A 26,345-nucleotide genomic window follows, 5' to 3' on the forward strand; every position below is an offset into this window, starting at 1 on the left:
TTTTGAAATTTACGCTAGTTTTTTTAAGAATTTGTGTCTAGCTTTAAGTTAGTTTAAAGATTTTGATAAAATACGAAAAAAGCCAGCGACGACGCAACGATCGAGTAAACAGAAACAAAATGAATTTGACAGATGGCCAAGTAGCAGAACCAATTATAATGTCTTGAATCCTTAGACACTTCTCATAAATCTTTTGTGCGTTCCATCAATAGATATTCAAAAGTATGCAAACAATAATATGACTTTGTTCAAAACACTTATATATATTTATTATAAAGAAAAAGTTGTAAAACAACTTGAGTAATGTAAATATGTTTTTTTTTACAACGAAGGGGACATCTTATTAAGAAAGTTATGGAAAAAAAAAACATAAAATAATAATTACAAAATAGGTTAAAACAAAAAGTAAAGAAGTTCAAGTTCTGGCACCGCCAATTAAGGTTTATGTAACAAACTCATCGCTGATGAGTTTAATCGGTTTACGTCTTGTCCTCTTTGATGGTGTATCTTCTTGGTTCACGTTTGTTTGTATCTCTAAATTTCGTCGTTTTAAAGTTGACTTTGTGTCTTTTTCTTGTTCTGGGCCGTCAGATTCATCGGAAGTGGTTTTCATTGCTGCTTTACGCCCGCCGCGTGTTGTCCTATTGAGCGTAGAAGATTTGAGTGGAGATCCTTTAGGTTCTGCTGCGGCTGCTCTTCTGGCTCGTGTTGGTTTTTTGTCAACTATTTCTTCATCATTGTTCTGGCTTATTTCTAACTTTGCATTGGAAAGTTTGGGGTCTGATATTTTTTCTTGGATAGTATCTTTTTCATGGTGTTCTTTTGTGGGAGCTCGACCTCGACTTCGAAGTGATTTTGGCTTTGTAGCAGATGCAGTTTGTTCCTCCCCGGTGTTTGTTGTACTCTCTAGTGTTGAATGAGTTTTCGGTGGAGCCCTTCCTCGTCCACGGGTGGGTTTCTTCTGTGTCTCTTCAATTTTTACTTCTTGCTCGTTTGGTTTTGGGATCGGTGGGCTCGTGCCTCTGGAATTATCTCTAACTCTAGGATTATGTTTGTCTTGTGAATGTTCCTCAGTTTCATCTAAAGCTGAAACCGGCTCGCATGATGGATCAATTTCGTTTCTTGCACGTTGTTGGTCCTTTGTTTTGCCTTGACGGCCAACTCTACGAGGTAAGTTTAATTCTTTTTGTTCATCATTTTTAACAATTGCTCTACGACTACGTTTTTGTGTTGGAGTTGAATTTTCTTGAGTTATCTCATCATTTTGTAACTTTACAGTGATTGGTTGCTCACATACAGTTTGTTCTTCCTCGATGTTCGAAGTACTCTCTTGTCGAGATTTTACTCTGCCACGAGTAGCTTTTTTCTGTTTTCTGGCCTCAAGATCTGATTTTTGATCCTCAGAAGCTGTTTTTAAAGAACTCGTAGTTAAGTCACATGATGCATCGTTTTGTGGGGGATCTTGACTTAATAATGTTACAGAAACTTCGTCCTTCGATTTTTCTTGTCGATCAACTTTACTAGGAAGAGTTATAGATTTTTGAACATCATTTTTAACATTAGCTCTTCGGACACGTTTTCGTCCTGGTGTTGAATTATCTTGAATAGACTCATTTTCTGAAGCTGTTTTTAAAGAACTCGTAGTTAAGTCACATGATGCATCGTTTTGTGGGGGATCTTGACTTAATAATGATACAGAAACTTCATCCTTCGATTTTTCTTGTCGATCAATTTTACTAGGAAGAGTTATAGATTTTTGAACATCATTTTTAACATTAGCTCTTCGGACACGTTTTCGTTCTGGTGTTGAATTATCTTGAATAGACTCATTTTCTGAAGCTGTTTTTAAAGAACTCGTAGTTAAGTCACATGATGCATCGTTTTGTGGGGGATCTTGACTTAATAATGATACAGAAACTTCATCCTTCGATTTTTCTTGTCGATCAACTTTACTAGGAAGAGTTATAGATTTTTGATCATCATTTTTAACATTAGCTCTTCGAGTACGTTTTCGTCCTGGTGTTGAATTTTCTTGAATAGACTCATTTTCTGAAGCTGTTTTTAAAGAACTCGTAGTTAAGTCACATGATGCATCGTTTTGTGGGGGATCTTGACTTAATAATGTTACAGAAACTTCATCCTTCGATTTTTCTTGTCGACCAACTTTACTAGGAAGAGTTATAGATTTTTGATCATCATTTTTAACATTAACTCTTCGACCACGTTTTCGTCCTGGTGTTGAATTTTCTTGAATAGATTCATTTTCAAGAGTTTCTGGTTTTATTTCATGTACTAAATTGCTAACTACGAACTCGGCAAGTTTTACGGGGGTTTTACGAGTTCGTTTTGTTACACAAACGATCTCGTTTTTGTCGTTACACAATTCAGGAGCTCTTTTTTGTCTTGTTTTTTGTTCAAGTGGTGAGTTTTCAGTAGAAAGGGTTTCGGATTTAATAGAATGTGGTTCTGTGTGTGCAGATGCTTTGCCCTTACTTTCGACAGGTTCAATACTATGTTCGGAACTTTTTAAATTGCCAATAACATTAAGTTTCTGATTCATTTTAGGTCGTCGCCGAGATGATGGAATCTCAACATTAGATTCCAGTAAAGCATTTTGAACATTTTCACCCTTTGTTCGTGCACCTTTTCTAGTTGGGGGTAAAGATTCAACAACTTCTTCGTGAACTTCAACTGGAGTTTCTTTTGATTCCGGCGTTTTTTGAGCTCTTCTTCGAACACCTCTTCTTACTGGTGTTAAACTTTCAATGATAGCTTCATTAGGTATTTTATCAAGTGCAACTTTATGCCTGTGAGTCTTTACAATTTCTTCTTTATCATTTCCTTCGTTCTCTCCGTCGTCTATCGAAGTCTCTGGTTCTAAAATAGGGACTTCTTCATACTGTTTTCGTGTTGTTTTTCGAACTGGTGTCACAATTACTGGTGTGGATAGTGCTGGTTCTATTTTTGCTTTACGTCCACGTTTCTGTACAGGAACTGACGCCATTGTTTGTTCAGTAGTAGCAGCATATTTTGTATTTTCGTTTTGGCTGATTAAATTAGTTTGCAAGTCTTGGACATTTGTCTTTATAGCTTCTTGATGATTTGTAGTTCCTTCCAATGGTGGTGTTTCAGATATCTGTTCGTTATCACTATTCTGAATGATTTTGGCGTCTGATACGACATTTTCTGACTTCACTGCTGCTCTACGTCCACGTGTTTTCAATGGTATATGAGCTTCTTTTTTGTTTTGAATTTCTTGAGGCTTACATGAGGATCCATCAGTTCTTACAATATCTTCAATATTTGTAAGGTTGTGTTTTTGACCATCAGTGTTGACAGTACATTCTGTTGTAAGGTCCAGTTTATGACTTTTAATTAGCGCCTCTGGCTCTACTAGCACTTCCGATTTGTTTCCACGTGTTTTCAAATAAACTGGATCCACTTGTTTTTCTAAATCGATTTCATGGAGAGTTTTTGAATCAAATTGCTTCTCAACCTTTTGTTCTGCGACATGTCTACGACCTCTTTTAACGACCTTAATTTCATTTTCTGGTTTTACAGCTATTCTACGTTCGGAAGTTTTTACTGAGTCCTGGACACTATCTGAAGCTTCAATTAATGGAGTTTCGGTAGCTTTAGAAATTCTTTCATCATTCTTAGAATTTTCTTCTGTTGGAACTTCGTCATTAACATTAGACTTAAGAACAATGTTTTTAATCGCCTTAGAACGTCCAACTCGTCTATTCGTTAGTTTTGGTGCAGTAATTTCATCTTCAGTTTTCATGGATGTACTTGTGCTTATATTTTTCGAAGATGTTTGGTTATTTTCATCTTCATCTGTTGTATCTTTGGCTGTTGGAATTTCTGGTTCAAGCTGGACTTTTGATGAAGCGGGCTTTTCTTCTCGGATTGAGGAAGATTGAATGCTCTTTATTGTCACTTCATTTTTACAATCTATCATTTCGGAATCTTCAACAATTGCACTCTCTTTTGAAGTAATTTCCTTATTTCCAGACATCTCTTCTGGGCAAGGGTTTTGCTTATCTAGAGGAACAATGTTTTCAGAAGTTGTTTCTAACTGCATACTTGTCGGATTTTCTGAAACAGTATTCTGCCTTACAATTGCATCATTTGGGGATTTTTTTAGTTTGTTGGAAAGTTTTCTCCGACGAGTCTTTCTCTCTAAAGGTGTTGACGGGACAATGTCTTCGTCGTCAGCATTCGTTTCAATACTATCCACAGTTTGTAATTCAAGATTTTTATTAACACTGCCCTTGCGAGTTTTTCTGAAGGCTGGAACTGGAATTAATATATCCTTAGTTTTTGATATTCTTCTTGCGCCCGAATTCAATGGCAGTGGAGTTGAGGGAATAGATTCATCGACATCTTTGCTGGACTCTTCTAACTTAGAATTGGTAACTTCATTTATTTCATTGTATTTGTTTTTACAATCTTCTTGTCTGGAACTCTTTGTATCAGTTGAAACGGTATTTGTATCACTAGATTCTATAAGCACCACATTTAACTGCGCTTTGCGTCCTCGGATGCGACTTCGAGATGGCATATTGCTTAAACTCATGATTTCATCTGCTTCAGCTTTAAGAGTTATTTTTGATTTTGCTTCGATATCATGATCTGATATATTTGGTTTAATCTCTTCTTCATCGATTTGCCCTAAAATATGTTGGCGTTCTGTTCCTTCTTCTTTGAAAACCGTCTCGGTGGTGTTGGAATCGATTTTACTTATTTTTCTGTTTTTGCGGGGATGAATCGATTCGTCCTCAGTAGAATCAACGTCAGTGGAGTCTATTCGTTGGCTGAAAGTTTTTATTGACTCTTCATTGTTAGATGCTGCCTTAAGCTGTTTGTGCGGACGAGTAGTACGTTTTGTATCATCTTTTAAAGCATCAACTGAATTTTGACGTGTTCTTCGTATTTGCGGCATGTTGTCTTGAAGAATCGTCGTAGCCTCTTCTGCAGGTGAAGTCTTAATATCATCTTGTATTTGAACTTCTTTTCTACGGGTTCTTCGAAGAACAGTGGTCTTGATGTTTTCATTTTGGGAGGCTTTATTATTGATTGGGTCTGGTTGCTCTAATGCATTTGGATTTGGTTTTAATTGCTTATTTTCGCCTGAAGCTTTTAGACGTCTTCTCGAAGACCTTAATGGAATGCCTTTTTCATTTGGTGTATCGGAAATTGTCGAAGCCACATTTTCATTCAACTCATCAGTTTCTGTAATGGTGTGATAGTTATCAGCATGAACTTGTAGATTCTCGTTTTCAATCAGAATCTCTGAAGATTTAGTTGAGAAAGACATTTCTTCAGATTCTGAACAAGCTTTACTATTTTTAGCTAATTCCAACTCTCTTTTAGTCTTGGCTGCTTGCACATCCAGTTTCACATCTGAGACAAGCGCACTACCAAGAGTTCTTCTGTGATCTTTTAGGGCTGCCTTCTTAGGTTCTGGTGTTTTGACTACCCGCTGCTCCGAAAATTCTGGTTCCTCTTCAAAGTTCTCAAAGGCCAGTTCCAATTCTCTTTCGGCTTTGGCTGCTTGCAGATCCAGTTTCACATCTGAGACAAGTGTACTACCAAGAGTTCTTCTGTGATCTTTCAGGGCTGCCTTCTTGGGTTCTGGTGTTTTGACTACCCGCTGCTCCGAAAATTCTGGTTCCTCTTCAAAGTTCTCAAAGGCCAGTTCCAATTCTCTTTCAGCCTTGGCTGCTTGCAGATCTAATTTCACTTCTGAAGCAAGCGCACTACCAAGAGTTCTTCTGTGATCTTTCAGGGCTACCTTCTTAGGTTCTGGTGTTTTGGCTACCCGCTGCTCCGAAAATTCTGGTTCCTCTTCAAAGTTCTCAAAGGCCAGTTCCAATTCTCTTTCAGCCTTGGCTGCTTGCAGATCTAATTTCACTTCTGAAGCAAGCGCACTACCAAGAGTTCTTCTGTGATCTTTCAGGGCTAGCTTCTTAGGTTCTGGTGTTTTGACTACCCGCTGCTCCGAAAATTCTGGTTCATCTTCAAAGTTCTCAAAGGCCAGTTCCAATTCTCTTTCAGCCTTGGTGGCTTGCAAATCTAATTTCACTTCTGAAACAAGCGCACTACCAAGAGTTCTTCTGTGATCTTTAACGGCTACCTTCTTAGGTTCTGGTGTTTTGACTACCCGCTGCTCCGAAAATTCTGGTTCCTCTTCAAAGTTCTCAAAGGCCAGTTCCAATTCTCTTTCGGCTTTGGCTGCTTGCAGATCCAGTTTCACATCTGAGACAAGTGTACTACCAAGAGTTCTTCTGTGATCTTTCAGGGCTGCCTTCTTGGGTTCTGGTGTTTTAACAACCCGCTGCTCCGAAAATTCTGGTTCTTCTTCAAAGTTCTCAAAGGCCAGTTCCAATTCTCTTTCAGCCTTGGCTGCTTGCAGATCTAATTTCACTTCTGAAGCAAGCGCACTACCAAGAGTTCTTCTGTGATCTTTCAGGGCTAGCTTCTTAGGTTCTGGTGTTTTGACTACCCGCTGCTCCGAAAATTCTGGTTCCTCTTCAAAGTTCTCAAAGGCCAGTTCCAATTCTCTTTCAGCCTTGGCTGCTTGCACATCCAGTTTCACATCTGAGACAAGCGCACTACCAAGAGTTCTTCTGTGATCTTTCAGGGCTACCTTCTTAGGTTCTGGTGTTTTGACTACCCGCTGCTCCGAAAATTCTGGTTCCTCTTCAAAGTTCTCAAAGGCCAGTTCCAATTCTCTTTCAGCCTTGGCTGCTTGCAGATCCAGTTTCACATCTGAGACAAGCGCACTACCAAGAGTTCTTCTGTGATCTTTCAGGGCTATCTTCTTAGGTTCTGGTGTTTTGACTACCCGCTGCCCCGAAAATTCTGGTTCCTCTTCAAAGTTCTCAAAGGCCAGTTCCAATTCTCTTTCAGCCTTGGCTGCTTGCAGATCCAGTTTCACATCTGAGACAAGCGCACTACCAAGAGTTCTTCTGTGATCTCTCAGGGCTAGCTTCTTAGGTTCTGGTGTTTTGACTACCCGCTGCTCCGAAAATTCTGGTTCCTCTTCAAAGTTCTCAAAGACCAGTTCCAATTCTCTTTCAGCCTTTGCTGCTTGCAGATCTAATTTCACTTCTGAAGCAAGCGCACTACCAAGAGTTCTTCTGTGATCTTTAAGGGCTGCCTTCTTAGGTTCTGGTGTTTTGACTACCCGCTGCTCCGAAAATTCTGGTTCCTCTTCAAAGTTCTCAAAGGCCAGTTCCAATTCTCTTTCAGCCTTGGCTGCTTGCAGATCCAGTTTCACATCTGAGACAAGCGCACTACCAAGAGTTCTTCTGTGATCTTTCAGGGCTGCTTTCTTAGGTTCTGGTGTTTTCACTACCCGCTCCGAAAATTCTGGTTCCTCTTCAAAGTTCTCAAAGTCCAGTTCCAATTCTCTTTCAGCCTTGGCTGCTTGCACATCCAGTTTCACATCTGAGACAAGCGCACTACCAAGAGTTCTTCTGTGATCTTTCAGGGCTACCTTCTTAGGTTCTGGTGTTTTGACTACCCGCTGCTCCGAAAATTCTGGTTCCTCTTCAAAGTTCTCAAAGGCCAGTTCCAATTCTCTTTCAGCCTTGGCTGCTTGCAGATCTAATTTCACTTCTGAAGCAAGCGCACTACCAAGAGTTCTTCTGTGATCTTTCAGGGCTACCTTCTTAGGTTCAGGTGTTTTGACTACTCGCTGCTCCAAAAATTCTGGTTCCTCTTCAAAGTTCTCAAAGGCCAGTTCCAATTCTCTTTCGGCTTTGGCTGCTTGCAGATCCAGTTTCTCATCTGAGACAAGTGTACTACCAAGAGTTCTTCTGTGATCTTTCAGGGCTGCCTTCTTGGGTTCTGGTGTTTTAACAACCCGCTGCTCCGAAAATTCTGGTTCTTCTTCAAAGTTCTCAAAGGCCAGTTCCAATTCTCTTTCAGCCTTGGCTGCTTGCAGATCTAATTTCACTTCTGAAGCAAGCGCACTACCAAGAGTTCTTCTGTGATCTTTCAGGGCTAGCTTCTTAGGTTCTGGTGTTTTGACTACCCGCTGCTCCGAAAATTCTGGTTCCTCTTCAAAGTTCTCAAAGGCCAGTTCCAATTCTCTTTCAGCCTTGGCTGCTTGCACATCCAGTTTCACATCTGAGACAAGCGCACTACCAAGAGTTCTTCTGTGATCTTTCAGGGCTACCTTCTTAGGTTCTGGTGTTTTGACTACCCGCTGCTCCGAAAATTCTGGTTCCTCTTCAAAGTTCTCAAAGGCCAGTTCTAATTCTCTTTCAGCCTTGGCTGCTTGCAGATCTAATTTCACTTCTGAAGCAAGCGCACTACCAAGAGTTCTTCTGTGATCTTTCAGGGCTACCTTCTTAGGTTCTGGTGTTTTGACTACCCGCTGCTCCGAAAATTCTGGTTCCTCTTCAAAGTTCTCAAAGGCCAGTTCTAATTCTCTTTCAGCCTTGGCTGCTTGCAGATCTAATTTCACTTCTGAAGCAAGCGCACTACCAAGAGTTCTTCTGTGATCTTTCAGGGCTACCTTCTTAGGTTCTGGGGTTTTGAATACCCGCTGCTCCGAAAATTCTGGCTCCTCTTCAAAGTTCTCAAAGGCCAGTTCTAATTCTCTTAAAGCCTTGGCTGCTTGCAGATCCATTCTTACTTCTGAGACAAGCGCACTACCAAGAGTTCTTCTGTGATCTTTCAGGGCGACCGTCTCAGGTTCTGGTGTTTTTGCTACCCTCTGCTCCGAAAAGTTAGGTTCCTCTTCAAAGTTCTCAAAGGCCAGTTCCAGTTCTCTTTCAGCTTTGGCTGCTTGCAGATCCAGTTTCACATCTGAGACAAGCGCAGTACCAAGAGTTCTTCTGTGATCTTTCAGGGCGACCGTCTCAGGTTCTGGTGTTTTGGCTACCCTCTGCTCCGAAAAGTCTGGTTTCTCTTCAAAGTTCTCAAAGGCCAGTTCCAGTTCTCTTTCAGCTTTGGCTACTTGCAGATCGAGTTTCACATCTGAGACAAGCGCACTACCAAGAGTTCTTCTGTGATCTTTCAAGGCTGCCTTCTTAGGTTCTGGTGTTTTGACTACCCGCTGCTCCGAAAATTCTGGTTCCTCTTCAAAGTTCTCAAAGGCCAGTTCCAATTCTCTTGCAGCCTTGGCTGCTTGCACATCCAGTTTCACATCTGAGACAAGCGCACTACCAAGAGTTCTTCTGTGATCTTTCAGGGCTACTTTCTTAGGTTCTGGTGTTTTTACTACCCGCTCCGAAAATTCTGGTTCCTCTTCAAAGTTCTCAAAGACCAGTTCCAATTCTCTTTCAGCCTTTGCTGCTTGCAGATCTAATTTCACATCTGAGACAAGCGCACTACCAAGAGTTCTTCTGTGATCTTTCAGGGCTACCTTCTTAGGTTCTGGTGTTTTGACTACCCGCTGCTCCGAAAATTCTGGTTCCTCTTCAAAGTTCTCAAAGGCCAGTTCCAATTCTCTTTCAGCCTTGGCTGCTTGCAAATCTAATTTCACTTCTGAAGCAAGCGCACTACCAAGAGTTCTTCTGTGATCTTTCAGGGCTATCTTCTTAGGTTCTGGTGTTTTCACTACCCGCTCCGAAAATTCTGGTTCCTCTTCAAAGTTCTCAAAGGCCAGTTCCAATTCTCTTTCAGCCTTGGCTGCTTGCACATCTAGTTTCACATCTGAGACAAGCCCGCTACCAAGAATTGTTTTGTGGTCTTTCAAGGTTACACTCTTAGGTTCTGGTGTTTTAACTTCATGCTGCTCTGAAAATTTCTGTTTAGAGTTTTCAAGGTCCAATTTAATGCTTTGTTGTGGTACATGTTGTTTTTCAGACAAAATTGTATACACGTCCTCTCTACTGTGTTTTGATTGTGATATTAAGTTTTTTTCAGAAGACGTTTTTGATTTATCAAATGGCATTTGATGCTCATTTTGCTTTGCTCTATATGCGTTAATATCAAATGTCGACTCAGATGATATCTCATTTCCCATAGTTCTTCTTTTAGAAAATATAGAAAGAGTTGGCTTCTTTGCCTCTGGCGTTGAAGCAAGCCTCTTTTCGTCCAAGGCCTTTCGCTGTTTTTCAAAATTTTTGAATGCTTCTTCTATTTCCTTGCGCGCTTTGTCTTCCTGCGATACATTTAATTCTTTTTCGTTGTTAGACAGGCCTGTCTCTTCATGAGCTTCAGTTAGTTTCGTAGACTTTTCAGTTTCTTTTAGTGATGCATCATCAGAAAGAGCAAGAGTTTCTGAGAATATCGATTCTGAAGTATGATCTAACAATCCTATTCCACTTATATTCGGAGAAAGAGATCTTGGAACAGTCGTTTCCAGTGGATCTTTTAAAGCAATTGGTTGTGATTTGTTCTCCTCTTCTTCGTATTCTTCTTTCAGTGTCATCTCAAACTCGTCCTTCGGTGTATTTATTCTGGTTGCTGTTTTATTTTTATTTGAACTTCTTTGCACCGAGTGCGTCAATAAAGGATCACGAGAAATATCATTCATAGCTTCTGCTAGGTAAGAAATTTCATCTTCTTCTTGGGGAATTGCCAATATATCATTGACGTTATCTATCCATTCCTCAATATCCGTGTTCGGTAAGCTTAAATCACTTGAAGTTTTAAGAGGAGTTTGCTCTTGTTTCTTTCTTGGTGTCTTTCGGGCATAGCTTTTTTTAGTAATGGGTCGCCCAGCAAGCATATCGAAGCGTTCTTCTGGTGATAGAGCTTCATTGGAAACAACTGTCGAGGGAGTAGCAGGATCAACACGTCTGGTTATTAATTCGCTTTGAGGAGTTTGGAAGAGTTGATCAAGATTTACACTTAAATCAAATTCTGTTGAATGTATCAGCTCCACTGAATCTGAGGATGTTTTTTGAAGACTTATGCTTTTCGGTGAGCTCAAGATCATTACGTTTTTAGCTTTAGGAGTCTTGAAGATCTCGTCCACACCATCATAATCGTAATCTGTGTGTTCGAGTGTGTTTTGAAAATGTTTATCACCCATGCTTTCATTATTTTTGGAACAGTTTTTTGAGGATTCAAGTGATTGTGGATTTCTGTTTTTAATAATAAATTGTTCCTCATTAATCTCTCTGCCTAATTGCTCTGGATTTTCAGATATAATTTCTACCTGGGAAGCAATAGACGATAATTGCTCCACCTCAGACTCTGTTTCGACTGATGCTTGATATTTGGATTTAGTTGATGCACATAGTTCTTCCGTTCCTATCGGTTTGTCTAAAGTAGATTTAGGCACGACTGAATCAGATTTAAAAGATGATTTGCAATCAGCCACTAATTCCGGTGTCGTTGATGTTTGTGTAGATAGAGAAACATTGACTTTTTTGGGCGAAGAACTAACATTTTTGGTAGAAGAACATCCGTCCTGTGTCGATGCAATATCATTCTTATCGTCATCCTCAATGGTAAAAGTATGATTAAGTGATTCGTCAACTGCATATTCGTCAGGTTCATTGGAATTTGCAATTTTCTTTTCTTCTACATGGTGTAAAAATGAGACCGATTTTCTTGGCTTACTTTGGGTTTTTATACATGAAACCGAGCTTCGTTTGGGAGTCAGGGTTGCAGTGGAAGGTGTCATCGCGAGAGCTTGCTTTAGCATTAGCGAATTTCTGCTTTCTTTCTTAGCACTTCCGGATTGACAGCTAAGTGCTAAAGAACGTCTTGATGAACTTGATGGTGAAACTATTTCAGTTCTTTGGCGAAATGGTGTCGAAGTTACTAAAGATCTTCGTGGTTTTCCTGCAGAGAGACTCTCAGCAGGTGATGGAAGTTTTCCAAGGGATTTTCTTTGTGGAGTGCTTTGACTTTTGTATCGTACAGCGGAAGGATTTTTTGAAGTTATAGGCGTAAATAATTGTCTAGATTCAGTCTGATTAAGACACTTTTTATTGACAGCTACTTTTTTAGCACTGCTGAGTATGGCACGTTTCATAAGTGACTGAGGAGTTCGGGCTCTAGGTGGAGTCTTTGTTATTGGTGATGTTGAGTCGCTACAATCGTCCGAAAGTACTATTACACTTTCATCGTCAGTAGAATGGACGCTATATACAGTATCAGCGCTTCCTGGGGTTGAAATATCTACTGTTTTTTTCATTTTTTGTGGGGTATGTGGTGATGATCCCTTAAGAATGTTTCTTTTAAGGGTCGATTTTAAAAGGGTAGGATTTGGGGACGATGCGGGGGGTATGCGTTTTTTTGGAGTTATAAGATCAATCAGATGCATAGAAGGACGATAGTTTTGATTTGTTTGTGGCGAAACAGTATGATGAAAGGGCCCTAGGCTAATATTTGAGGCTTTATTAGCATTTATTGTTGCCAAAGGTGATTGTACAACCGCAAAAGATTTTTCCTGTCTTATACCAGTTTCGCGTGGGGAGTACGACGTGATAACAGTTTCAGACAGTTTGCAACAGCTCCATTGTTGGTCTCTATGACTAAATGATTTTTGTTCTATTTTGGGTGTATTTAAATCGATAAAATCTTTAATATTTTCAGCTGGTGGTGGTGACGATGACAATCTCTTATTTGGTACTGAATCAGCATCTATTATTCTTTCGTGGATGTTCAAAGGTTTATTTTCATCAGCTGTAGATTTGACGTCTTTCGGAGTTTCACCGGCTTTGATGTAGAAGGCAAAACTTGAAGAAAAAAAAAAGAAAAATGAGTAAGTATTTATTTGTATATGGAAATTACGTGCGGTTAGAAGAAAGAATAGGGATTTGTGTATTTAATGAAAGGACATGTATTTTTGGTTGAATTTACACAGAGTGTGGTAAGGCATTTCACATTCACCTAGTACGGCTAAAGAACGAAGCCCTACTTCCGAATAGGGCTCGAGGTATACTGATTATTCCTAGAAGTCCGAGTATTACGGTTGAACGTTTGAATGCAGCTGGTTATTTCTCTAGAGCATAAACCGCTAAAATAACGGTAAGAATAGGTGAGACAAGAAACTTTACGACTACGTTCAAACGACGTAAAGGAACCATCGATGATACTATCACCAATCAATTTAAATGCTCTCGTTTTCAATACTTTTCGAAATATTTTTTGAGATGATAAATAATCAGCATTTCCGTGCCTTTTAAAGAAGGATCGCAAGTACAATCGGTCGCTAATTTGATCGAAGAAGAAAACTCAACTTTTTTGGGATGGGCTGGACTAAGTACGCCCGAAACTGATCTCAAGGGTAAACTGATGAGCATTCCAGGAAGTGCGAGTATTTCGGCAGAACCGTTTAAGGGGTGGAATGCAACTGGCTAATTCGACAGAACATTGTTTGTAAAAATATCGGTAAAACAACGAAAAGCATGAAACATTCCGGCGGTGTTCCAGCGATGTAATAGTTCTATCGCCCATCATTTTTAAAGCCCTTTTTTGTATTCTATCCAAGAGATTTAAACTTGTTTTAGTGGCACCTGCCAGATATGCGAATTATATTCAAGCTTTGGACGGATTTACTTTGTAAATTACAGCCAGATCAGAAGGGGTGAACAATTTCTTGCATCGTTGGAGAAATTCTAAGCACCTGGCATCATTTTTGGCAATATCAAATATATGATCATTCCATAAAATGTGATCTGTGATACACATACCGAGTCCTGACCGTTGATTAGTTTCCTGGATGGGGTGTGTTACACTTTAACGACAGGAGACAGTATTGAGTTTTCGAAGCATTAAATTCTACACGGTTTCTGACTCCCCATTAATGCTGTCAAGATCAGAATTTAATGAGCTTATAATATGCTGCCGTTTAAATTCCACATTCGAAGGACAAGGATTTGAATCTAGAAACGAGTATGAGAAGCTGATGGTACTGTAGTCGGCGAAACAGTTTAATGGATTAGAAGTGGCAGACATAAGATCATTTATGAATATAAGGAAGAGAGTCGGAGACAAAACGGAGCCCTGGGGGACACCAGCATTTATTTTATGAATCTAATATTAATTAATTAATATGATTATTAATCAACGTTTCCATGACCTTGGAAAGAAGGGACGTGAGTGCTATTGGACAATAGTAAGAGGGAGAGGAGGATTCGCCTTTTTTAGGGACAGGCTGTACAAATGCTGTTTTCCATTCGCTCGGAAAGAGACCTGTAGAATAGGACAGATGGAAAAGCTTACGCAGTGGTTTTGCCAGCGTTGAAGAACACCTCTTCAAAACAATAGGGGGAATACTATCCGGGCCAGCGGATTTGTGTATGTCAAGGTCTTTCAGTACTCTTGCGACGCCAAGAGTGCGAAAGAAGATTCGTCCCATAGATTTATTTACGCTCTCAAGAACAGGGGCACTCATGACACTGGTAGCGTCAAATTAACAGCAAAATGTACTGCAAGCAAATTGGCTTTATCAATCTAGCTTACAAAAGGAGTGTCATTGTGGACGAGCGTTGGAACCGAGGATGACGTGGTGTTTCGTACGTTTTTTACAAATGAACAGAAATGTTTACTACCTTTGGGGCATTGTAGTATTTTTTGCCTTAATTTCTGATCATGCAAAAATTTGGTTCGTCGAATATGACCATTACAGGTCTTTCTAGCTTGTTTGAACTTATTCCGATTTTCCTCAGTCGGGTTGGCTTTATAACAACGGGAACATACATCTCTGATCCTTACCCTTTTTACAGCTCGAATCAAAGTATGATTTCTCTTTGGGTTTGATAAATTTCAGCCCATTCGGAACAAAAATTTCTCATTCCACAAAGAATTAAATTTGTAACCATATTTTCGCTGGAATCCGCGTCACTATCGAGGAAGCATAGTGACCAGTTAAAGTTCCTGAACAATTCATTGAGACCGTCCCAGTTGGTTTTCTTATATTGCTAAACAGTTCTCATAGAAGTTTTTTTTTTAACTGGGTTTTTTACAATTAAAAAATTGCAGATACGATACAACGGTCTGATGTGCCTAGAGGCGTTTACACACTGATTGTGATTGTTAGGATCAGAAGTAAGAAAGAAGTCTAGGGTGTTGGCGGATTGACCTGCACCGTCAGGGATTCGAGTTGGCTCATCGACAATCTGAGTTAATTGATTTAACTCAGCAAAGATCTCAACATTCAAAATTCCTTCCGGTGTTGACTGGCCAGAATAACGAAGCCAAGAAGAATTGTGTACATTGAAATCGCCCGCAATTCCGATTTCAGTGTGAGGATAATGGGCAACAATTGTTTGAATGGAGTCAGACAGAGCATCAAATTCGTTAAAAGTTGAATTTCTGTCCAGATTTGGACTTCGATATAAAAAACATGTGTGGATGATGTGCTTATTTACTGTGAATTTTAACCACATGAAGTTAAAGTCTGTGTTAGAGCAGAAACCACATTTTGGTTGAAGTTGGTATGCAACATCATTTCTTTTATAAACGGCTCATCCATGATGAAAAAATAATGGCACTAAATTATACCCATTTAGATTTAATTTCGAATGATCAGAATCTTCACTTATTTGAGTTTTACTCAATGCCAAAACAGCTGGCCTATTTGATACAACCTCCCCCTGAAATACCTAAACGAACGCAAAAAATAAATTCACAATCTTCCACTTCCACTTCCCCCCTCTCACCACTAACTAAAATCACACAAGAACAAATAACTCTAAACAACTATTTTCTTAAAAATTCCGATCGAATAGACGATGATGATGCCGTATAAACATACAAATAATTGCAACAACAACGACCCCGGCGTCCGGGAGCTGGGGCAATCAAGCTCGTACACGAGCTAGCTTGTCCTCGCCCCTGAACAACGGGGTCATACCGCACAACCTCTTACTTTTCATCAAACTAATCTCATACCACATGCACACCAACATTCTCTCCAGAACTCCACTCTTCAAGACAAATGCCTATTGAAGATTCTCCAATGGAATCTGAAAGGTTACTTTAATAACTACGTTGAACTAAATATAATAATTAAAGAACACAATCCAACCGTTATATGTCTTCAAGACACACTTTCCATGCAACACCACACCAATTACTCCTAAAACATACAAATCTTATTTTAATAATCTGAATGTTAACACACACATCAAGCCGTCGCAATACTGGTAAAAAACAACATACCACATAAAGAAATCCTAATCACCTCAAGTATAGCCTGCTCCGCAATAGAAATTGCTATTCCGACCAAACTTTGTATAATATCCTTTTACATCTCGACGCATCAGTTTTTCCAAAAACGACATTGAATCCATACTATACCAGGTCTCTCACCCAGTAATTCTAGCAGGTGACATCAATTCATGAAACACCCTTTGGGGATCTAATATCACAAACCATAAAGGTAAGATAGTCGAAAATTTTCTTTTAGACTCCAATCCCTAGATTTTGAATGATGGCTCACCATCTCATCTCCCACTCATAACACCCTAACCCACATCGATATTACCTGCTGTTCTCCTGAACTCCTACCAAAATTAGACTGGAGAACCATTGATGACCTTCACAATAGTGATCACTTCCCAATTATCACAACCATAAATTTAAATCAATTCAGCAAACATCACTCAACTCCAAAGTTTAAAACCGACTTTGCGAACTGGCCTGCTTTCAGAGCTCAAGCTTTAATATCACACTATGATAAACACCAAATTTCAAGTACAAATAAAAAAGCGGCCTTATCTAAAAAGACATTAGGTCTGCTGCAAATGTTTCTATCCCTCAAACCCACTTAAAACCACGGCAAAAGGTATCACCTTGGTGAAATACAGAGCTTGTAGAGATACGAAAAGAAAAAATGGCAGCATGGAAATGCTTTAAAAGACATCAAAACCAGAGCAATCTCATAGTTTTCAAAAAAGGCAAATGCCTAATTCCGAAGGCAACTCAAAATATCTAAAGCAAAAAGCCTTGAAGAGTTTACTTCTACCATCAATACTAACACCCCTACAAGTAAAATTTTGTATAGCATTAGATGCCTTACAGGTAATCCTTCTTCTCTTTCAATAAATCACTTGACAACACCAAATGCTCCAATTTCAGATTCAACTGAAATCGGGAACTACATAGCCCACTAATTATTATAAAATTTTGAAAAACTTGCTTTAGACTTCGAAAAAGCGTTTGACAGAATTGGTAGACATGTTCTCTTAAATAAGCTCAAAGAATGGGACGTTGGTCCCAAGATGTTTAATCATGTAAAATCATTCCTCAGTAACAGACAATTTTGCATCCAATCCAATAATACCTACTCCCCCCCCCCCCCCACATATCGACTTGAAAACGGAATCCCCCAAGGATATCCTTTATCAGTCATTTTATTCTCTATTGCTTTTCAATACATATGCGATATTTTATCCAAACAAAAACTTTTAAATTACTGCCTATAAGCAGACGACGTTTATATAATGTGTAAAAGCAACAAAGTAAATGATATGAAAACTTTTCTTACTAATACTCTTAAAGACATTTTAGATTGGGGAATTTCCTCTGCTAAACTCGCATTGCCAAAATGTAAGATTCTGCACGTACGCCGAAAACATTCCTGTGATCCTTCTACTATTAATATTAATAATATAGAAATAGAAAATGTTAAAACATTGAACATTTTAGGTTTAATATTTAATAACAAATATAATTGGCGAAATCATTGCTTAGATATTAAGAAATCGCTAGCTGCAAGGTCGAACATTGTTAAGTATTTATCGAGTAGGAAAAGTAGCGTACATGTTACCACACTGTGTAATATAACTAAATTATTAGTTTTAAGTAAAATCGACTATGGCAGTTGTATATAGGCATTTCCACAGAATCTTTCATTTTCAACAATTGAAATTTTTTTTTTTTATTTTGAGGCACATCTATACACAAACATTTTCTTGGTTGTTTATCATCTAAATAACAAGAAAATACTTGCCTGATTCATTTTGAAACATCGTTAATAAATATCTTCAGTTCTGTGCAGTGCAGTGGAGATGTGTGCATTCAATGAAAAACCCTCATTTCATACAAAAATTTGATTTTGTACTGTCGTACAAACTTTGAAACTTAAAAATTTCTCACTATTGATTATTTCTAAAATTATCATTCACAATCATTTATTTTTCTGTAAGATCTTATCGATAGGTGTGCCGCTAAAAAAATCACATATTCTATACCAATCACGTTTTCAATTTTAAACTTTAAAATGACATTATTTATTTTTAAATAGAGGCACATGATCCAATTAAATTTTAATTGATTTATTGATTGATAGAGAATAATTTAAGCCTATAAAATACTATGTATGTTAAGGTCACTTATTTTACCAAATCTTTTTATGAAACATCTTAAAAGTTGGTTGTTTGAATCTGATTTCGGTGATTTGGAAAAAATTATGTTTTCATAAACTTAATGTTTTTTTGTATTTTCCTTTTAATTTCTGGTGAATTTTTGGGAATTGGTTTTCTAATTTGTTGAAATTTTTGTATCTGGTCGTTCTTTTTGTAATTCCTTAATTAAGATTTTCTGGACTTTGCTTCATTATTTTTTTAATTGAGATTCTCTTTGATTTATTTTCCAATTGTACATATTTATATTTATACTTGAAGTTTAAAATTAAGGGTCACCCCACCCAATTTATTTATTTGATTTTTTGTTAATTACCGAAGTGGCATTTAATACTGTTTTATTTTCTAACAATAATGCCACTACTTATTTCATTTTTTTTTTTATTTACATTTAAGTCTTATTGAACTTGATGTATCTAAACTTATTATAAGAAATAAATGAATTTTTAAACCTAAACCTAAACTACCAGAATTGATCGTTGAGAAAGTTATATAGAGAAAAAGATCAAATTTTAATATTTGTAAAATCGGAGGTACTTTAATTTAATTGCTTTGTATTATTTTTTAAATGATAGCACACCTTTCTTTCGAGGTTTTTCTATCAGTGTATATTATAAATAATTATAAATTAATGATGTTAAGTTGGGTCAAAGGTCGTTGAAATGTTTTTTGTTTATAAAACTTAATAAATTTGCATCTGGTACGCTTGAAATTTGCAATATTTAAACCTATTTTTTATTAATTTTAATTAAAAATTTTAATCAATCAGGTTATATAATTGAAATAAGTCATGATACGAAAATCTATCCACTTAGAAAGTGCCAATTTCATTTCTAAGGCTTAATATACTGTGGTAACATGAAAGTTAAAAATACTGTGGAAATGCCCCTATACGGCAAACCTGAAAACCACAATTGGAATCATAAAACCAACTTACCACCAAGTAGCAAGATATAGTGTTGGCGCCTTCTGCACCACTCCCATAAAGAACATTCTGGCATAGGCGGGCCTATCTACTTTTGAAGAGCGTGAGAAACCAACAAACATAAACTGTATGCTAAACTAATTTTTTCAACTAAATCGTTAATCGGCAAAGCAATCAACCTCACGGCTAATCAAAAGAGAATATATAAAATTCCATCGGCTATCTACACAACTCTTCAATCCGGTAACATCGACTTTCCGAAATATAATCTTCTAAAAATTAGCGATTCATCTGCTCTAGAACCACCTTGGTTCATAGACTCAAACTCTTTTATAATGAAACTTGCATCATATAAGAAATCTAGTACAACCAATGAAATATAACGCAAACTCTTCCTCAGCATTTCATCTGAGCTCAAGGCCAAAAACTGGAAATTCATATTCACAGACGGATCCAAAACCTCAACCACTACTCACCCACGAAGATGGCAACATAATACGTGTTTGATTACTCCCACAAACAGCTTCCATTTTCACTGCAGAAGCCTTTGCCATTCTTACCGCCATTCAAGAAGCCGCCAACCTTGAAAGCAAATCACCAATTTATCTGCATAACATCTGCACTAAAGCTGACCTCATTAAAAACCAAACAAGAAGACTCACCAACACCGAACAAATCGAATGGAGCTTGTATAATCACCATTATACTAAAGTAAACCCAACAAAACCAGCACCCATCTACTCCACAAGTATACAAACAAAAAAAAATCACCAACTTCATCCGACTTCGACTCGGCCATACCTCTGTCCCCCACCTCCACATCTTCAAAAAAGAGTAACCTCCAACATGTCCTATCTACCACACTACATCTAACCTTCAACATCTGCTTTATGACTGCACCAGACTCAGACCAATCATCAATAACATATTGAATGAAAAAGACCTCACCGACATATTAAAATGCCCAAATACATCTAACATATACAAAATCAACGAAATCTTTAGAAACAGAAATAAATGTATAAATCAAATTAAGTATAATATAGAGCTGTAGGCCTTTGCAGCTAGTAGCGCTTTAAATTTATTATTAGCCTGTAATTAATTACATGTTCAATAAATATATAATAATAATAATAAATACTTCAAAAATTTGTAACTCGTTTGCTAACAACTTTCAGCAGTCTTTCATTGAGACACTCCTGTAAAAATAGATGAGAATTTGTTTCTATACTGAGACTGTCTCCAGACTAAATTCAAACGTTCGACAATTACTAATCTACTTGGATTTTGGAATAATTACCCTAAAACTCGGTCAAGAGCCAGATTAATTACATTATTCTAAAGGTTTTGAAAAACTTTTTCATATCATCAAATTAAGGCAATGGGGTTTCTTCCTAAGAGTATCACATAGATTTCATTTTATCTTCAAAATAGGTTATATCAAGTTAAATTCAGAAGTGTTTTCTCTAACCCTTTCATTGGCAAATGAGGAGTTCCCCAGGGTAGTCATTTAGGACCAATACTCTTTATCTTAGCTATCAATCTACATTTTTATCTATGCGATTGATACAAAAATCTTTAAAAGCATAAAATCTATAAACCGTCGATTACAACTCCAATATCATATTAACAGTTTTGTTATTTGGTGCAAAAAAATGGACTGAACCTTAATACTATTAAATGTAATTAATCCAATTAAATGTCAGGCAATGACTTTCTCTAAAATACGTACTTCTAGATTGTTTTATTATACTATAACGCAGATCTACGAGTTCTTTTTAATTATATTAAATTGATAGTTAGTAAAGCCAACTGTTTGTTAGGATTTGTTAAACGTTAGTCTAAAGCAGTGATTCCCAATCTTTTTTAGTCGTGGAGCACTTATTTTGTTTTGATTCCAACATATGCAGAGGTCCCTGAATCCAAGAATTCTGACACAAGACTTCTTTGTTGCGAAAAGTTCCTTTATCGAAGAATTTGTTGTCAGATCAATCAATCATTCAAACTGCAGCGATGTCAGTGAAGTTGGTTTTTCTAACGCGGCATAGTACGGGTTTATCACCTATACCTTTTCCTTAATGTTCAGATGGAATTCGTCTGGAAAATAGTGGAGAAAGTATAGAACGGGTTATAAAGACTGCAGCCCCTTTCGTGTTAAAGAGTACACACACTTTTGTTGCTAAAAATGTATGGTTTGATAAGGATTGCAGAAATCTCCGTAAACTTTCGTTTGTTTACTTAAAACTGTTTAGAACGACCAATTCTCAATTTTTCAAAAACATCTATCTTCGCGTTAATAATGATTTTGAAAAAATGTGCTTAGTTAAAAAAATCACCTATTTAAAAAACTTGGCTAAGAAATTGGAAAACTGTATAAACTCAAAGATATTTTGGGAGACAGTGCGCGAACTTGGTGGGCGCAATCAGGGTATGAAACTCTCTTTAGAAGCTGAGACGTTAGCAGCTCATTTTAAAACTCTACTCTCAGTTGATAAAGACCTTCATACCTTTGATTACGCGCTACCTGATACTAGAGTCAACGAGCTGGATTTAGAATTCTCATTGCCCGAATTGGAAATAACGCTCCAAAAAATGAAAAATAGCAAGGCTCCTGGCCTAGACGGCATACCAGTCGAGTTTTATAAAAACAGCAATAATGATTTCAAAAACTACCTCGTGTCTTTTTATAACAAGTTGTACAATTATGGATGTGTACCTATCAGTTTCAACGAATCTGTAATTTTTGCCATTTTTAAAAAAGGTGATGCTAACGCTGCGGAAAATTATAGAGGTATTTCAATTTTAAATTCAATAAGAAAAACTTTTACTGCAATCCTATATGAAAGGCTCACAAAATGGATTGAGGATAACAGTCTTTTGAGCATTTTTCAAGCATGGATTATATCTTCGCCATTTCAAGCATTGCTCAACAATTTATAGATAGAAAAAAGAAACTATACACTTGCTTTGTTGATTTTAAAGCTGCATTTGATAAAGTCAATAGACAAGCTTTAATTTACAAACTCTCTTGTATTGGTTTGTCACGAAAGTTTCTCTAAGTGTATGCAAGTTTTATTTCGTCAACAAATGCAAGGGTATGGGACGGTATGAAATTTTCAAATCGATTTGAAATAACTGAAGGTGTTCCTCAAGGTTGTATCCTCAGCCCACTATTATTTGCCCTGTTCATAGATGATGTCAGCGATCTTCCTCCTGGTGGAGTTAATTTTGCTAACATTCTAATCAAAGACCTGTTGTACGCGGACGATCTAGTTATGCTTGCTGATAATCCTTTCACGCTACAAATGCAAATAAACCCTCTAAGTTCATTTTGCGAGTCTTGGGGCTTGCTTATCTGTCTCTATCTAGTGGAGAAAGCTATCCAGTAAACCTACTAGGTGGATATTAAACACATTTAAAACATCATTGGGAATGTCCAAATCTATAAAGAAAAATCTTTAAAGAAATCAGTCGGTTTGCTTTTGCAATCTGGATGAATCCCTGCAAAGTGACGTTTGACTTTTGCTGAAACATTGCATTGAGGGTTGTTGTCACTTGTCTCAGCAAATCCAAAATTCAAATATGAATTGTGGTACTTCCTTTTAACTGATTTTTTTTCTGTAACATTGATCACCGTGGAACTAGTACTAGGTAAACTATCAAACTCAAAACCTTCAGAAAACTCTGACCCCGCTATCTCTATTGCATCATTTTCCTTCCCGATTAAATAAGTAAATATATGGAAAACCAAAATTGAACAAAACAAAATAAAATCATTTTGTGCTGTAAAATGCTTAAAAAGCTAAATTTATTAACCGGGGATTACTATTTTACGTACATAAATTATGATTTTGTTTAGAGATACCCGTCAGTTGGTGATTCTTCGGCAGCTTTGGGTGCTTTTGCGGAGCATTCACTTGGTTTTTTCAAAGATCCGGACTTAAGCCAGCGATTCTTTCGAAAATGTTATGTATAAAAACAAAATAAAGTAAAACTCACGCACTAAAAGCAACTGCAAATTAACTTGAACGTCCTACGTTTAAAAGTTTGTATGAATTAAACAAAAACTGTTTCTATTTCAATCGTCACTCTCACAATTCTTCGTGGTATTGTATTTATTAGAGTAAGATAGAATAAAAAATAGAATTTGTCCATGAATGTGTTTTTACCGTTTTTTCTGTTTGGATGCAAAGTGTTCCTTACAACTACAAAATTATTTGAAATTTTTTTGTAGTTACCTATGCTGATTTTTTTTTAAATAAGAATTTCAAATTCGACTACTGCGATCAAAATTACAAGATCAGAAGCCCAAAATTAACTAATAACTAGTCCGTCTTGGAATTTTTATAGTTGTTCAAATATTTGCGCGAAAACCCGGGTCTAAAGAATTTCAAGATGCTTGCGTTAATCCCGCTATATATAACACTTTGTTCCGCCCCATCTTGAATACACATCAACGCAACTTCATGCGTCTTAAAATGGTGTGATAAATGCACCGGATTTATAAAATTGTAACCACAATTCAAATTAATGCATGTTTCTCAACACCGCACTAATTATGGCATGCATAATCCATTAACTCGCAAATCTAAACTTTTTTAAATATGAACTCAAACCTATTCTTAAAAATTCGGCAGTCGGCTCTAATGCCATGCTTGTAAGTTTTTTTTCTATTTTAAATTATTATGTGTCGTTTTTAATGAATAAAGATTTATCTATATATTCTTAAAAATATACTAAAGACCAGTGTATCACGCACTTAAATGTTCTATGCATTTTTTGTAATTTAATTTTGTTTATATTTGTTTCCTTCTACTTTTGTTTTTTGTACTATTATAGTGTAAGTTATCACAATTCATTATTAATATGCGATCATCAAATGCATGCACATAATTTGCTGACTTGTATGAAAGCATGTTAGAACTTGCTGCCCATTCTCACGATCGCCGAATATCAAATAATAGTGCATAGAGGTAAATTCATCGGAAAATTGAAGGTCGCTGACGGAATTAGTATTAATACGACCAATACAAGATCAAAAATATATTTTTATTATACTAATTAAATATACCAAATCGTTTTATTTAGTAAGTCAAACCTTTGGCCGGCCTCACTGAGGCTGGTGATCGCATTATTTTGTTGATGTCCCCTTAAAGGACTCAATAATTTGTATTATGTTAGTGTAGTTCGTTTTATATCACATTAAGGGGGTCATCCCATGTGATAGGTTCAACAAATCGATTTTTTCATAAATTGCTAGTCTAGAATACGGTAGTAAAGGAATTTTTCAAAATTCGAAGTCGTTTTAAAGATACGACTTCGAGTTGTTAAGAAAGATAAAACAAATAAAGGAATCTGTGGAAAAGGACCAGGTAAACTTACTGACAAAGTTATAGGCCGCGAAGCCCATACTTAGCCAGAATTGATTCAAGACCTGAACAATCTGCTTTGAAAGAGTTTCAAGAAGAAGAGTAAGGACTCTATGAACCAGGCATCGCCGATTACAAGGTAAGTTGATATTTTCATAGTTAAGAGTACTTGAAACTTTAAACGAGTTTTTCTCAAAACTTTGTTTTTCAAACTTTCCTCAATCGTGTCTCAGCACGTGTTAACACATGGAATGAACTATCGACAAGCAAAAATTCGATTTTTTATAGCAAAAAACTAAACGCATAATTCGCGACTTTTTTTTCAAAACTCTCCCAAAACTCTAATTTTTGGTATATTCATTCGATGATAGTTCATTCCATGCATTTAGGCTCATAGATTAAAACGCCGTTTACTTTTTTTTGTTTTAGATAAGCCAATTAGCCGGAATTGTGGTTCGAGCCTATTTTTTCGAGATGGAGTTTTTCACACCGGTGTAACTCGTGTTCCTTACAATATTTTTAATTCAAATTTTATATTTATACTGTTGAAATATGTGAATAAATGATAATAAATTTAATAAAGTTGTATCTATTTATTTTTCGTACAAAAAAAAAATCCTAAAAATTCCTTAAAATGCAGGCCGTCACATGGGATGACCCCCTTAATTAAATGACTTCTTTATGAAGTTTATAATTTATCCTTACCTGTGAATTGTAAGTCTGGTGTTTAACGGCCTTCGCCACTAAAAAAAAAGTGGTGAAAAAAAATACATATTAAAAAATAAATTTATTATTTGTTGTATATGTTTACCTTTCGAGCTGGTTCTGAGTTGGGGGGCTGTTCAGGCTTTTTACCTTGTTTAGAAGGGGTTGAAAAATTACTGGTATCTTCCATTTGGAATCCTCTAGGCGTTGGGTTGCCATCGAAGTGCCAAAGATATTTCTTATCCAATATACAAATTTCTGTGTTATGCAGCAGTGGACGCATTTTTACCAACGTTTTTCCGTCTAAAGTTATTGGTTGATCACTGCATCGGTTTTCAATAGTAACCTTAGATATATAAACAAAACAAAAAATAGAACCAAAAACAATCGCTATGATCAACAAAACGGAATTACCCTGCCAAACGCATCACAATTAATAACACACTGCAATCCCATTGCTTCGGGATGCTCAAGAACAACATCACAGTCCATATAATAACCAAATTTGAAAGTTCTGCCATTTGCGGGAATAGTTTCAAATTTTCCATCATCATCGGCATTCAGGCAAATTATTTTTGCACCTTCTAAGGACATTTTGAATTTTAATATATATTGTTTGAAATTATAAAGTTTTGCTTTAATTATTAAATAACTTCATATTAGTTATATCGTTGTTATTAATTTGCCAATAAATAATTAAGTATTTAAAAAAGTTAAATTCACGGGAACGACGCTTCTTTTTTTCCTGTTGTTTGGTTTTCGTGTTTCTGTTTCTGTTGGCGTTGAAATTTGATTTTGAAATGGAAAATTCAGTGAATTCCGCCAATCTAGCTGAAAAAGTTTTGTCAGCAATTGAGATTGTAATAGAATAGGGAATTAACGCCGACGTTACATGATCGAATTATCGATAATTGTCTGCTCTGATTTTTTATGTCAAACGAAAATTTTTGAAGTGTCATTTTTACAAATTGTTGGAATCAAAATAAATGTAATGTACTATGATATAATTTATAAACGGAAGTTGAATGACCAATCCAAATTTGGCTAGCATACACG

The 26,345-nt window shown here is 36.8% G+C and overlaps 1 protein-coding gene across 1 annotated transcript; it reads right to left on the reverse strand.

Moving 5' to 3' along the window:
- LOC129946372 (uncharacterized) lies at nucleotides 1–26,052 on the reverse strand. Its single transcript, XM_056056530.1, has 4 exons — nucleotides 25,704–26,052; nucleotides 25,396–25,635; nucleotides 25,290–25,327; nucleotides 1–12,656 (listed from the first exon to the last, which is right to left on the reverse strand). Exons 1-4 carry the CDS (start codon nucleotides 25,881–25,883, stop codon nucleotides 443–445), a joined length of 12,672 nt encoding a protein of 4,223 aa, XP_055912505.1. The 5' UTR covers nucleotides 25,884–26,052; the 3' UTR covers nucleotides 1–442.
- Between the last annotated feature and the right edge of the window lie 293 nt (nucleotides 26,053–26,345).

Source organism: Eupeodes corollae, chromosome 1 (assembly GCF_945859685.1).
Source record: "Eupeodes corollae chromosome 1, idEupCoro1.1, whole genome shotgun sequence".
Taxonomy (NCBI): Eukaryota; Metazoa; Arthropoda; class Insecta; order Diptera; family Syrphidae; genus Eupeodes; species Eupeodes corollae.

What these genes read in the sequence shown, in the direction of transcription:
- LOC129946372 (XM_056056530.1), bottom strand. Translation starts at nt 25,883, where the DNA reads ATGTCCTTAGAAGGTGCAAAAATAATTTGCCTGAATGCCGATGATGAT. An exon ending in ATTGTGATGCGTTTGGCAGG is followed by an intron (nt 25,636 to 25,703) that starts GTAATTCCGTTT and finishes TATATATCTAAG; the next exon opens with GTTACTATTGAAAACCGATG. An exon ending in ACTCAGAACCAGCTCGAAAG is followed by an intron (nt 25,328 to 25,395) that starts GTAAACATATAC and finishes CTTTTTTTTTAG; the next exon opens with TGGCGAAGGCCGTTAAACAC.